Below are 15,302 nucleotides of genomic sequence, written 5' to 3'. Positions count from 1 at the left end.
CATCAGTGTTTCTCAACCTTCCTAATGCCATGACCCCTTAATACAGTTCTTCACGTTGTGGTGACCCCCAACCATAAAATTATTTTCGTTGCTACTTCAAAACTGTCATTTTGCTACTGTTATGAATTGTAATGTAAACATCTGCCCCATAGTGTGGTGGAGGCCACTCCTTTGGAGTCTTTTACACAGATTCTGGATGGGGGTGTATTGAATGCAATTTTCCTGCTTCTTGGCAGAATGGGTTGGACTGGATGGCCCACCAGGTCTCTTCCAACTCTGTTGTTGTTCATTCGTTCAGTCGTTTCCGACTCTTCGTGACTTCATGGACCAGCCCACGCCAGAGCTCCCTTTTGGTCATCACCACCCCAAGCTCCTTCAAGGTCAATCCAATCACTTCAAGGATACCATCCATCCATCTTGCCCTTGGTCAACCCCTCTTCCTTTTTCCTTCCATTTTCCCCAGCATCATTGTCTTCTCTAAGCTTTCCTTTCTTCTCATGATGTGGCCAAAGTACTTCATCTTGGCCTCTCTCACATCCGTAGGTGACCTTCCAACTCTAGGAATCTATGATTCTATGATCTGATATGCAGGATGTATTTTCATTCACTGGACCAAATTTGGCACAAATACTCTATATGCCCAAAGTTGAATACTGGTGGAGTTCATGGGGGGATTAATATTGCCATTTGGGAGTTGTAGTTGCTGAAATTTATAGTTGACCTACAATCAAAAAAGCCTTCTGAACTCCACCAGTGATGGAATTGAACCAGATTTGGCACACAGAACCCCCGTGCCTTGAAGGGACTCACTGACAAGAGTCTCCCTTTAGCTTCACACGCTCTCCCTCACCCATACATGCACACCACACTGCCATGCGCCCAGCAAGCCTGCTCTTCCCTTACTTGGTGTCTCAGTGAATCATCATCATCATCATTTAATTACTTATTAATCGCCCTCCATCCAAGATGCTCTAGGCGATTTACAAGCTAAATTGTAAAGGATAAAAATACATACATACAGATATTGATAAAATTAACATAGATCAAAAGCTCTAGTAAAAAGCCAGGTCTTAAGTGCTAGGGGAAAAGGCCCTAACTCACGCATGGCTCTCATGTAGGGCGGCAAGGAATTCCACAAGGCAGGGGCAGAAATAGAAAAAGCTCTGCATCTGGTCCTTTCCAAGTGCACTTCTCTAGGACCCGGTATATAAAGTAAGTCACGTTGGGATGGTCGTTGCAACCTCCGATGATGGGAGAATGAGAGACGGTCCCTAAGATACGATGGACTCTGGCCTTAAAGAATTTTAAAGGTCAGAACTAGCATCTTATATAGACCACGGTAATCAGTTGGAAGCTAATGCAAATGACGCAACACTGGTGTTATATGGCATTTCATGGGTGTTCTTGTGAGTAACCTGGCTGCCGCATTCTGAACAATACAGAGCTTTTGGGTCGTAGACATCGGAAGGCCAACATACAGGGCATTGCAATAGTCCAGCCTAGACGTGACCGTGGCATGGATGACTGTTGCCAGAGCCTCATCAGATAGGTAGGGTGTCAATTGCCTCGCTTGTCGTAGATGGAAAAAGGCCTGTTTGCTGGCAGCAGCGACCTGAGCTTCCATTGTCAGCTGCGAATCCAAAACGACACCCAAGATCTTAATAGTAGGCGAAGGAGATAGGGCAGCACGATCGAAGGTGGGTAGCAAATGGGTCAGACCAATCGAGCGGCCATGCCAGAGAATCTCAGTCTTCGCCGGGTTCACCTTCAGTCTATTAGCACGTAGCCAGTTCGACAGAGCCTCCAGACATAAGGTGAAATTGTCTGGTATTAACCTTGCTCCAGGCTCCAAACGCAGAAGGAATCAGAGCTGTTAGGCTCAAAATAACCCTCACTTGGGGTGATTCCACAAAAAATATAGCAGAGTGCCAGAAACACAGTTTATAACCAGCAGAAACTTTGTTGTAATGAGATAGGATATGCTTTCATTCAAGAGGATGGATCAATATTGCAGAGTCACAACTTTAGGTTCTAGAACATACCTTCCCGGCGGGAAGGTAACGGCGCTCCATGCAGTTATGCTGGCCACATGACCTTGGAGGTGTCTATGGACAACGCTGGCTCTTCGGCTTAGAAATGGAGATGAGCACCACACCCCAGAGTCAGACATGACTGGACTTTACCTTTTCCTAGGAGAAGGGGGGGTGGGGGGGGACAAAAGAGGGATAATCAATTAGTTCTTGGTTAATTGCATATTCACCAAAAATCTAACAAGTCACAAGGAGAAAGCAAAGAGGAATGGTGGAAGTTAAGAGTCCAAAACACCTGGAGGGCTGAAGTTTGCCCATGCCTAATCTACATTGTACAATTAATGTGGTTTGACATCACTTTGGCTGCCACGACTCAATGCTATGGAATCATGAGAATGTGTAGTCCTCTTGCTGGGGAAATATATCTGAGCAGGACTACTGGTTCTTGTCCCTCCTTCCATTCCTGATAACGGAACGCGACATCTGCTATCATTGATGCACGATCACCCTCTTGTTCTTCTTCCTCAGGGCCGGGCTGGGAAACCATGCAGTCATCGGGACACAGGTTCCGCGACGTCGAGCACCACCCGCTTCTGGCCGAAAATGACAGCTACGACTCCTCGGCGTCCGAGTCCGAAATGGCCGACCGGGTCTGGTTCATCCGCGACGGCTGCGGGATGGTGTGCGCAGTGATGACCTGGCTCCTGGTGGCCTACGCAGACTTCGTGGTGACCTTTGTCATGCTGCTGCCTTCCAAAGACTTTTGGTACTCCCTCGTCAACGGAGTGCTCTTCAACTGCCTGGCTGTCCTGGCGCTGTCCTCCCACTTGCGGACAATGCTGACTGATCCCGTGAGTAGAAGTGTCCCAGTTGTTCGCCATTAATCCATATTTTCACATTTCAGTACTAAATCAAGGAATGTGTCCCTATGGATGCTGTCAGATTTTCCCTTTGGAATTTCAGCTTAAATAGGTTTCAAAGAGCAGGGCTAGCAAAGACAATGCTTCGGATCTTGAAGAATGGTTACCAGATTGAATAACAATGAATCATTTAGAACAGTGATTCTCAACCTTCCTAATGCCGCGACCCCTTAATACAGTTCCTCATGTTGTGGGGACCCCCAACCATAACGTTGTTTTTGTTGCTACTTCATAACAGTCATTTTACTACTGTTATAAATCATAATGTAAATATCCGATATGGACCAAACTGGGCACAAATACCCAATACGCCCAAATGTGAATGCTAGTGGGGTTGGGGGAGGATTGATTTTGTAATTTGGGAGTTGTAGTTGCTGGGATGTATAGTTCACCTATAATCAAAGAGCATTCTGAACTCCACCAATGATGGATTTGAACCAAACTTGGCACACAGAACTCCCAGGACCAACGTAAAACACTAGAAGGGTTTGGTGGGCATTGACCTTGAGTTTGGGAGTTGTAGTTCACCTATATCCAGAGAGCACTGTGGACTCACATAATGATGTATCTGGGCCAAACTTGGCACGAATACTCAATATGCCCAAACGTGAACACTGGTGGAGTCTGGGGAAAATAGACCTTGACATTTGGGAGCTGTAGTTGCTGGGATTTATAGTTCACTACAATCAAAGAACATTCTGAACTCCACCAATGGCAGAATTGGCTCAAACCTCCCACATGGAATCTCCATGACCAATAGAAAATACTGTGTTTTCTGTTGGTCCTTGGCGACCCCTCTGACACCCCCTCGTGACCCCCTCAGGGGTCCCAACCCTCAGGTAGAGAATCACTGATTTAGAAGAACAGCCCAGTTTGGTGTAAGATGCCTTCCTTTGCTCATCCCCACCACAGAAGAGTGGAGGGACTTTTCCATCTGCAAGGACAGCATGCACTGTATGCGTTGTCATTGCTTTGCTATCCATCATACTCATTCTCTCCTTGTGCTTTGATTCATAAATATTTTCCTAAAGCCTACTGTGCTTCATTCCCATTGTTCTCCCAAAACGCCTTGCTGAAAACTCAGGATACTACGCTTTCTCTTCTTTGGTGGTGGGTATCCGTGTGTTTTCCTTTGCTTTCCATTTGTATTTCTATCACAAGCTGTGGGCCCTCAGGCTTGAGAGAGCCAATTACACACTCGCATCAACAGACACACACAGAGAAAGAGGAGCAAACACCAGTGTTGTGCGTGCAGTATGCTTGCCTCGGCTCCCAGTTGCCCTTCAGCTGTCCAAGATCAGACCTTCACCAAATGACTGAGGCAGCCAGACTTCAATGGAATTACCTCAGAGCCATGAAACACTTAGCTTGACTTCTTATGGTTTTTATCTGTGGAACGATGCAAACAATACGCCCGTGGGCACTTTGCGTTCTTCTCCGTTCGTTTACAAGAAGTAATCTGCGTCTCGTTTCAGTTGTTCAAAGAATTACAGGGATATTTACCTAAAATGGAATGTTGTGATCATAGAATCATAGAATCAAAGAGTTGGAAGAGACCTCATGGGCCATCTAGTCCAACCTCCTGCCAAGAAGCAGGAATATTGCATTCAAACCACCCCTGACAGATGGCCATCCAGCCTCTGTTTAAAAGCTTTCAAAGAAGGAGCCTCCACCACACTCCGGGGCAGAGAGTTCCACTGCTGAACAGCTCTCACAGTCAGGAAGTTCTTCCTCATGTTCAGGCGGAATCTCCTCTCTTGTAGTTTGAAGCCATTGTTCCACGTCCTAGTCTCCAAGGAAGCAGAAAACAAGCTTGCTCCCTCCTCCCTGTGGCTTCCTCTCACATATTTATACATGGCTATCATATCTCCTCTCAGCCTTCTCTTCTTCAGGCTAAACATGCCCAGCTCCTTAAACCGCTCCTCATAGGGCTTGTTCTCCAGACCCTTGATCATTTTAGTCTCCCTCCTCTGGACACATTCCAGCTTGTCAATATCTCTCTTCAATTGTGGTGCCCAGAATTGGACACAATATTCCAGGTGTGGTCTAACCAAAGCAGAATAGAGGGGTAGCATGACTCCCCTGGACCTAGACACTATGCTCCTCTTGATGCAGGCCAAAATCCCATTGGCTTTTTTTGCCGCCACATCACATTGTTGGCTCATGTTTAACTTGTTGTCCATGAGGACTCCAAGATCTTTTTCACACATACTGCTCTCGAGCCTGGCATCATCGTCCCCCATTCTGTATCTTTCCATTTCGTTTTTCCTGCCAAAGTGGAGTATCTTGCATTTGTCACTGTTGAACTTCATTTTGTTAGTTTTGATCAGAGCATCAAATGTTGTACACAAAACGCTGTGTCCATCATAGGATTTTGTAAACTGTTGAGCTTTTCTTCCCACCTGCCTCTCTCCTCAGGGGGCTGTTCCCAAAGGAAACGCCACGAAAGAGTACATGGAGAGCTTGCAGCTGAAGCCAGGCGAGGTGATCTACAAGTGTCCCAAGTGCTGCAGCATCAAGCCAGAGCGGGCCCATCATTGCAGGTATGTCCCTCACAGCCTTTATTCTCAGCCTTCAACCCTAGGGCCATACCACACCGTGTGTTAAGGCTGTTTCCATGTGTGTCGTTGAGTTTTAAAAACAATGTGCAGATTTGTGCGTAGGGATGATCTGGGGTGCATCTATGTGGTAGAATTAATGCACTTTGACGCTACTTTGACTGCCCTGGCTCAATGCCGTTCAATCATGAGAGTTGTAGTTATACAAGGGGCTTAGCTTTAACTGCCAGAGCAGGACATTAGAGTAGTGTCAAAGTGCATTAATTCTACAGTGTAGATGCACCCTTAATATATATCCACCTTGATCCATAAGAAGAGACATAATAATAATAATAATAATAATAATAATAATGTTGATTATGTTTATTTATGTTTAATTATATCCTGCTTTTCCCTCCATAAGTAAAGTTAAAGGTTTACCCTTGACATGAAGTCTAGTCGTGTCCGACTCTGGGACTCTCATGCTCATCTCCATTTCTAAGCCGAAGAGCGGTGTTGTCCGTAGATGCCTCCAAGGTCATGTGGCCAAGCACATGACTGCATGGAGTGCCATTACCTTCTTGCCGGAGTGGTACCTATTGATCTACTCACATTTGCATGTTTTCAAACTGCTAGGTTGGCAGAATCATAGAATCAAAGAGTTGGAAGAGACCTCATGGGCCATCCAGTCCAACCCCCTGCCAAGAAGCAGGAACATTGCACTCAAATCACCCCCGACAGATGGCCATCCAGCCTCTGTTTAAAAGCTTCCAAAGAAGGAGGCTCCACCACACTCCAGGGCAGAGAGTTCCACTGCTGAACGGCTCTCACAGTCAGGAAGTTCTTCCTCATGTTCAGATGGAATCTCCTCTCTTCTAGTTTGAAGCCATTGTTCCGCGTCCTAGTCTCCAAGGAAGCAGAAAACAAGCTTGCTCCCTCCTCCCTGTGGCTTCCTCTCACATATTTATACATGGCTATCATATCTCCTCTCAGCCTTCTCTTCTTCAGGCTAAACATGCCCAGCTCCTTAAGCCGCTCCTCATAGGGCTTGTTCTCCAGACCCTTGATCATTTGATCAGAAACTGGGCCTAATAGTGGGAGATAACCCCGCTCCCTGAATTCGAACAGCCCATCTTTCAGTCAGCAAGTTCAGCAGCTCAGCAGTTTAACCTGCTGCACCACCAGGGGCTCTTTATGCTTGGGAATTGTTTGACTTGTGATTTTGTGATACGAAATCCAGCATATATATATATCTTGTTTGCTGTGTTATATTGTGTTTCTGTGTCAGAATAATAATAATAATAATAATAATAATAATAATAATAACCTCCTTGAAGGGACTCAGGGCGGTTTCCAAATATATGGCAAACCTTCAGTGCCAAGAAGGAAAACCACACAAACAAATTACATCAAGCCACCCTACATCAAAGCAGCTCACAACTAAAAGAATTGCAATACCACTGAAAATATTCAAATATACAAGCATTGAAACAGTATTAAATCATTAAAAGCATATAAAATCACAGCAACTTCTGATGGTTTCTAAAACCTTCTTTAAAAGCCTGTCTGAATAAAAATCATCATCATTCTTCACTGTCCAGAAACAGATTTCCTCCTGGGGCAAATAGCAGGGACCCCTTTCTCCCTGGACGGCCTTTTAAACATACACACAGAGCTATAATAATGGATTTAATTCCATCCCACCTCACTTCTGTAACCATGCAGCTATCTTTTTCCCTAGGAATATATGCAAGAGGGCTCATGTTGCTGCTTTCTTCAAGCAGAGCAATTAAGTGGTCTGCTGCAAAAGTGAAAGGCAAGGTCACTTCTTTCAAGCCATTCCCCTTTGGTTTGAACAAGAGAGTGAAAGGCTCACATTTCCCAGCAGCCGAGATTTAGAGCCCATCTGTTTCATCAGTTCAGCTGAGCATCTCTCTCTGTATCTCCCTCTCCTGCCTCTGGTGGTCCCATCGATGCTTAGGCACAGCGGGATTTTGTCATGGCAAAACTCATCTCACTGGACAAGGACACATTTCAGTTCAGGATATTCTTTCCATCATATCTGATTCCAAAGACTTCCTGCTACAGATTGAATATCCTGTATCTGAAATGTTTGAAATCAAAGTATTTTGGATTTCTTTCAGTTTTTAAAATATATCCATATACATTGTTAATATGTTACAGTAGCACAGAGGGTTAAACCACTAGCTGCAGAAAAACTTGCTGACCTGAAGGTTGGCAGTTTGAAGCCGCAGGTCGGGGTGAGCTCCCGCTGTTAGCCCTAGCTCCTGCCAACCTAGCAGTTCGGAAAAAGTACCACCTTGGAGGGAAGGTAAAAGGCACCCATGCAGACATGCCGGCAAAACAAGATCAAGAAGGTCTACAGTAGGTATGGGAAAACCCAGGCCCAGGGATCGGATGCAGCCCCTTGGGCTCTTTTCTCAGGCCCTCTTCTCTCCCATCACCGTATCCTTCCTTTCTTCTCTCTTTCCTTGCTCCTTTCCTTCCTCCTTTCCTTATCTTTCTTTCTCCCTCATAGAATCATAGAATCAAAGAGTTGGAAGAGACCTCATGGGCCATCCAGTCCAACCCCCTGCCAAGAAGCAGGAATATTGCATTCAAATCACACCCGACAGATGGCCATCCAGCCCCTTTTTAAAAGCTTCCAAAGAAGGAGCCTCCACTACAATCCGGGGCAGAGAGTTCCACTGCTGAACGGCTCTCACAGTCAGGAAGTTCTTCCTCATGTTCAGATGGAATCTCCTTTCTTGTAGTTTGAAGCCATTGTTTCGCGTCCTAGTCTCCAGGGAAGCAGAAAACAAGCTTGTTCCGTCTTCCCTGTGGCTTCCTCTCACATATTTATACATGGCTATCATATCTCCTCTCAGCCTTCTCTTCTTCATGCTTCCGTTTCGTCCTTCCTTCCCTCTTTTACTCCTTCCTTCCTTTTTGTGTTTCCTTCCTTCTCTTTCCTCCCTCCCTTCCCTTCCATTCTTCCTCCCCTCCTTTTTTTTCCTTCCTCCTTTCCTCCTGGGGAATGCTTAGCTGGCAGAAGGGACAGTAAAGAGGGAACTTGAGAACCATGCCACAAGATTTGAAAGGGTCTCCCATTGGGGGGAGGGGGGGGGAGGGAGAGAGAGAGAGAGAGAATGACTTTCTGCTGCTCTAGAGACCAGGGCACAAGGGAAAAATTGTTTCAAATGGCAGGGAAAGGGATTCAACTGAAAAGAAGAGGAAGAACTTCCTGAAAAATAGCCTAGGCTGCCTGGGAGTGTGGTGGAAGACTTTTCTGCAAATGTGGTCTATCGGGAGTGCTTAGGTTGTGCCTTCCTTTGTCGCAGGAGGTTGGACTGGATGGCCTTTACGGGTCTCTTCCTGCTCTAGGATTCTATATCAGAAGTAGGCAATACGGTGTCTAATGGATAGACTTTTTCTCTCCCGTCCACCATCTCAACCAACTCTTTCGGGATCCAAATGTTTCCCATCTTGCCTTCGCTTTCTGCCTCTGAAAGAGAAGAGGAAGGAGAGGAAAAGGCAGACTTGGGGAGAACCCCCTCCCTCCCAGCCCACCCACCCCACTCCGGCCCAGCATGCGGCCCCCAAGTTAGAAAGTTTGCCCATGCCATCAGGCTCCTTGGAATTGAAAAATGGAACAAGAGCACCTCTCAATGGCCAGAGTGGAGCATTACCTCCAGGCGCCAGAGATGGAAAGAGAAACCTTTGCCTTTGTGCATTGTATGTCATTGTTCACGTACAAAAAGGCATTGAATGTTTGCCTATATATGTGTATACTGTAATTCGCTCTGAGTCCCCCCAGGGAGATAGAGTGGAATAAATTGTATCATTATTATTATTATTATTATTATTACTACTACTACTACTACTACTACTATATCTCAGAGATGGGTCCCAAGTCTAAACACAAAATTCATTTATGCTTTATGTACACATAGCCAGAAAGTAGTTTTGTTAATAATGTTAGGAGCTGCAATGGCGCAATGGGTTAAACACTTGTGCCAGCTGAACTACTAACCTGAAGTAAGCAGTTCTCACCAGGATTGTGGTGCAGCTGGCTGAGTGTCAGCTGCATTAAGATCACTATGACTCAAAGGTCATGAGTTCGACGCCAGCCCGGGTTGGAGTGGGTTTCCAACCAATTGTGTGTAGCCTGTTGTCGACCTTTGCAACCCGAAAGACAGTTGCATCTGTCAAGTAGGAAAATTAGGTACCACCTTAAAGTGTGGGGAGGCTAAATTAACTGATTTATGAGGCCATAAAGAAGACTCCAGCAAAGCATTCCAGCAGGGAAGCATGCAGGGAATGCGGAAGTGCTTCATCAGCGTCACAGATCGACGATGAAAGCGACAGCTCCCCTGGCGGCCAGAAAAAGTTAAATAGCCTCTGTGTATGTCTGTATATGTATGTCAAAAATTGGCATTGAATGTTTGCCATATATGTGTACACTGTAATCCGCCCTGAGTCCCCTGCGGGGTGAGAAGGGCGGAATATAAAAGCTGCAAATAAATAAATAAATAAGACCTGAAGGTCAGCAGTTCAAATCTGCAAGACAGGGTGAGCCCCAGCTTCCCATGCAAGGACATGAGAGAAGCCTCCCACAGGATGGTAACACATCTGGGTATCCCCTGGGAAACATCCTTGCAGGTGGCCGATTCTTTCACACCAGATACAACTTGCAGTATATTCTCTGTGCTTCTGACATTATAAAAAAGTTAATAATGTTGTGCATGAATCAACGCTTTTCTACTATTAACTATCAAAAAGCAAAAGTGCAACTATCTTTGCCACCCATGTGGACAATTTTGGGAATTCTGGATAAGGGATGCTCAACCTGTATAACAGCTGAATGAACCACAAAACGGTCTTTCTTGACGTGGCCGATGAAGTATTTCTGTATAAACAAGATTCTGGCTCCAGATTTGGAGAAGAAATTCTGCAATAATTTGAGAGTCATGGCCTTTATATTCTATTACTTTCGCTATGGGTGAGAGCTTGGCTTGATTTACTGTGTTTTCAGTAACGAAACAGAGAGGGGAATATACTCTTCAAAGACAGAGGCACAAATCTGATGGAGCAAGACATTGCACTGTTGCATTTATAAGACACCAGCTGTGCTCTGTGCCATCCATCATCAACAGGAGAAGCAACATAATAGGCACTTACATTTGCTTCAACATGCTGGAAGCAAGCATTATCGAGCTACCTAATGCCATTTGCAGCAAAAGCAGAGTCAGAAACTCTGCGCAGCTGCATTAGTGTTCTCAAATAAATAAATGTTGTTCCTTTTGTCCTCCTGGTTCATGCATGTCTTAGATATTTTACAGAGAAAGGGCCTCTTTTCTCACCAAGGTCAACATCAATACGACATCATTTTCTATACATTTCTCTCTATATTCACCAGTATCTGCAAGCGGTGTATTCGGAAGATGGACCATCACTGCCCGTGGGTCAACAACTGTGTCGGGGAAAGGAACCAGAGGTTTTTTGTGCTTTTTACGGTGAGTAGGAAAGATGGACCCATCCCAACATTGTTGAGATTGGGATCTTCACGCTGGGATACATTTAATGCATCAGTTCTTTAATGTGGATGAGCAATAAGGCATAGCGATATGTAACTTCTGAGAGAGGTATTTGGATCCAGACCACAAGGCAACACTTTTAAGAATGTGTTGGGATCTTTGAAATATTTGAGACCAGAAGGATTTTGGATTTTCCCCAAGATTTTAGAACGTAGTTTTATAAGCAGTAGAATCATAGAATCAAAGAGTTGGGAGAGACCACATGGGCCATCCAAGAAGCAGGAATATTGCATTCAAATCACCCCTGACAGATGGCCATACAGCCTCTGTTTAAAAGCTTCCAAAGAAGGAGCCTCCACCACACTCCGGGGCAGAGAGTTCCACTGCTGAACGGCTCTCACAGTCAGGAAGTTCTTCCTCGTGTTCAGATGGAATCTCCTCTCTTGTAGTTTGAAGCCATTGTTCCGCGTCCTAGTCTCCAAGGAAGCAGAAAACAAGCTTGCTCCCTCCTCCCTGTGGCTTCCTCTCACATATTTATACATGGCTATCATATCCCCTCTCAGCTTTCTCTTCTTCAGGCTAAACATGCCCACCTCCTTAAGCTGTTCCTCATAGGGCTTGTTCTCCAGACCTTTGATCATTTTAGTCGCCCTCCTCTGGACACATTCCAGCTTGTCAATATCTCTCTTGAATTGTGGTGCCCAGAATTGGACACAATATTCCAGGTGTGGTCTAACCAAAGAAGAATAGAGGGGTGGCATGACTTCCCTAGATCTAGACACTATGCTCCTATTGATGCAGGCCAAAATCCCATTGGCTTTTTTTGCCGCCACATCACATTGTTGGCTCATGTTTAACTTGTTGTCCACGAGGACTCCAAGATCTTTTTCACACGTACTGCTCTCGAGCCAGGCATTGTCCCCCATTTTGTATCTTTGCATTTCGTTTTTCCTGCCAAAGTGGAGTATCTTGCATTTGTCCCTGTTGAACTTCATTTTGTTAGTTTTGGCCCATCTCTCAAATATGTCAAGATCGTTTTAAATCCTGCACCTGTCCTCTGGAGTATTGGCTATTCCTCCCATTAGTAATAGCATTATGCATTAATTTATTTATCGTATCAGCAGCGAACCAAGGGTTCAGTTGTAATGTGTCAGTTGTAATGTGTCACTATGAGAAGGTCTTCCATTGTGCATGTGGCAGGGCTCAGGTTGTATTGTAATAGGTGGTCTGTGGTTTGCTCTTCTCGTCATTCACATGTCGTGGAGTCCACTTTGTAGCCCCGTTTCCTAAGGTTGACTCTGCATCTCGTGGTGCCAGAGCACAGCCTGTTCAGTGCCTTCCAAGTCGCCCAGTCTTCTGTGTGCCCACAAGGGAGTCTCTCATCTGGTATCAGCCACTGATTGAGGTTTCAGGTTTTAGCTTGCCACTTTTGGACTCTCGCTTTCTGAGGTGTTCCTGCAAGTATCTCTGTAGATCTTAGTAAACTATTTCTTGATTTAAGGCAGGGGTCCTCAGACTTTTTAAACAGAGGGCCAGGTCACAACTGTTTGGGGGCCGAATTATAATTTGAAAAAAAATGAATAAATTCCATATGCACACTGCACATATCTTATTTGTAGTGCAAAAAAACCCTTAAAAACAATACAATAATTAAAATGAAGAACAATTTTAACAAATATAAACTTATTAGTATTTCAATGGGAAGTGTGGGCCTGTTTTTGGATGATGAGACAGGATTGTTGTTGCTGTATGCTTTCAAGTAGTTTCAGTCTTAGATTGACCCTGAGCAAGGGCCGGGTAAATGACCTTGGAGGGCCGTATCTGTCCCCCGGGCCTTAGTTTGGGGACCCCTGATTTAAGGTATTAGCATGCTGGCTGATATCCGATTAGAATATGAGCCAGAGATGTCACTGCCTTGGTTTTTTCATTATTGGCTGCTACTTCCCAGTGGATGTTAGGAGGAGCAATACCGGCTAAACAGTATAATTTCTCCAGTGGTGTGGGGTGTAGACATCCTGTGATAGTGCAGCATGCTTCAAGAGCCACATCCACTGTTTTAGTGTGGTGAGATGGTGTTCCACACTGGGCATACGTACTCAGCAGCAGAGTAGCCAAGTGCAAGGGCAGATGCCTTCACTGCGTCTGGTTGTGATCCCCAGGTTATGCCAGTCAGCTTTCGTATGATATTGTTTCTAGCGCCCACTTTTTGCTTGACATTCAGGCAGTGCTTCTTATAAGTTGGCATGGTCTAGAGTGACTCCCAGGTACTTGGGTATGCTGCAATGCTCCATTGGGATTCCTTCTCAGGTCATCCTCAGATCTCAATATGCATATCTGGTCTTAAGGTGAAAAGCACACGTCTGTGTTTTAGATGGATTACGAATCAGCTGGTTTTCCCTGGAATAGGCAGCAAGATCACCTAAAACTTTGGAGAGCATTTGTTCAACCATTTCAAAACTTGTTGCTTGGGTGGTGATGGCACGTTCGTCACCATAGATGAAACTCTCTGTCCCTTCTGGCAGTGGCTGGTCCTTTGTGTAAATGTTAAACGTTGATGGAACAAGCACGCGCCCCTGAGGTAGACCATTCTTCTGTTTTCGCCATCTGCTTCTCTGGCCCTGGAACTCAACAAAATAGCTCCTGTTTAGTATGAAACAACATTTATGTATATACAACTATCAGAAAGCAAAAATGCAACTATCTTTGTCACCCATATGGACAATTTTGCATTTTAGAGAATGTAGGAATTCCGGATAAGGGATGCTCAACCAATATAACAGCGGAATGTGAAGTATTTCTGTATGAATAAAATTCTGGCTCCAGATTTGAAGAAGAAATTCTGCAATAATTTCTGCAATAATTAATTAGTCATGCCTGTTATAGTCTATTATTTTCGCAATGGCTGAGATCTTGGCTTCATTTACTGTACAATAATATTTGTTGTTTTCTGCAACTAAACGGAGAGGGGAAGACACCTATCAAAGAGAGAGACACAAATATGATGGATCAAAACTATCAGAAAGCAAAATTGCAACTGTCTTAGCCACCTGTATGGACCATTTTGCATTTTAGAAGAGGTTCAGGATCTTTGAGAGTTGTGTAGGAAAAGATGGACGTTATTTAACAAATGGGAGGGATGTTGTTTGCCTTGCGGAGGAATCAGTAAAGAAATCTTGTGCGCAAAGGCATCTTGAAACCAAACAACTCAGACAACAATTCCGTATGCCATGAGTGGGTCTTTGGAGTGGAGGCTTTTACAACTTCTACTCTTGTGTGCTTATTTATAGACACTAAACACATGCATATGCACAGTCCTGATGCATAGGAGTATGTATGTATGCATGACTCATAGGTAGACACTGATTTCCAAACGTTCCTCTTTTTTCCAGATGTACATATCTCTAATTTCAGCTCACGCTCTTGTCTTGTGCGGGTTTCAGTTCTTTTCCTGCGTTCGAGGACAGTGGATTGGTAAGCAATTGCGCAGACCGGCTTTCAGTGTGGCTTGTGATTTAGGGTATTTAATTTTAAGCCAGTGTTTCTCAACTTTCCTAATGCCGTGATCCCTTAATACAGTTCCTCATGTTGTGCTGACCCCTAACCATAAAATTATTTTTGTTGCTACTTCATAACTGTAATTTTGCTACTGTTATGAATCGTGATGCAAATATTTGATATGCAGGATGTGTTTCATTCACTGGACCAAATTTGGCACAAATACCAGATACGCCCAAATTTGAATACTGGTGAGGTGGAGGGGGGGGATTGATTTTGTCATTTGGGAGTTGTAGTTGCTGGGATTTATTGTTCACCTACCATCAAAGAGCATTCTGAACTCCACCAAACTTGGCACACAGAACTCCCACGACCAACAGTAAATACTGGAAGGGTTTGGTGGACATTGACCTTGAGTTTGGGAGTTGCCGTTCACCTACATCCAGAGAGCACTGTGGACTCACACAATGATAGATCTGGACCAAACTTGGCACAAATATTCAATATGCCTAAATGTGAACAATGGTGGAGTTTGGGGAAAATAGACCTTGACATTTGGGAGTTGTAGTTGCTGGGATTTATTGTTCACCTACAATCAAAGAGCATTCTGAATCCCACCAAGAATGGAATTGGGCCAAACTTCCCAATTAAAGGCCTGTTTGGGTTTTGTGTGCATCGATCCCTCAGCAGGGGCTTTGTGAGTCTAGATTGACCTTGTTATACCATGCAGCTTCTGGTGTGCTAATTGTTCAGTTGCATTCTTGCTGCAATGTGCTTTGTCTT

General features: G+C 44.7%; 1 protein-coding gene across 2 annotated transcripts in view; it reads left to right on the top strand.

Annotated features, from left to right (window-relative positions):
- The window catches only part of ZDHHC7 (zinc finger DHHC-type palmitoyltransferase 7), a 45,249-nt gene that overhangs the window by 25,966 nt on the left and 3,981 nt on the right, over positions 1-15,302 (top strand). For both annotated transcript variants that reach the window (XM_060787961.2, XM_060787962.2), the window contains exons 3-6: positions 2,559-2,881; positions 5,369-5,493; positions 10,907-11,003; positions 14,414-14,495. In XM_060787961.2, coding sequence (XP_060643944.2) covers positions 2,576-2,881; positions 5,369-5,493; positions 10,907-11,003; positions 14,414-14,495 — 610 coding nt within the window. In that variant the 5' untranslated portion in view covers positions 2,559-2,575. The remainder of the gene's footprint in view (positions 1-2,558; positions 2,882-5,368; positions 5,494-10,906; positions 11,004-14,413; positions 14,496-15,302) is intronic.

Source organism: Anolis sagrei, chromosome 8 (genome assembly GCF_037176765.1).
Source record: "Anolis sagrei isolate rAnoSag1 chromosome 8, rAnoSag1.mat, whole genome shotgun sequence".
Classification (NCBI taxonomy): Eukaryota; Metazoa; Chordata; class Lepidosauria; order Squamata; family Dactyloidae; genus Anolis; species Anolis sagrei.
The sequence above is the reverse complement of the archived record's forward strand: the minus strand, read 5'-3'. Positions and strand labels throughout refer to the sequence as shown.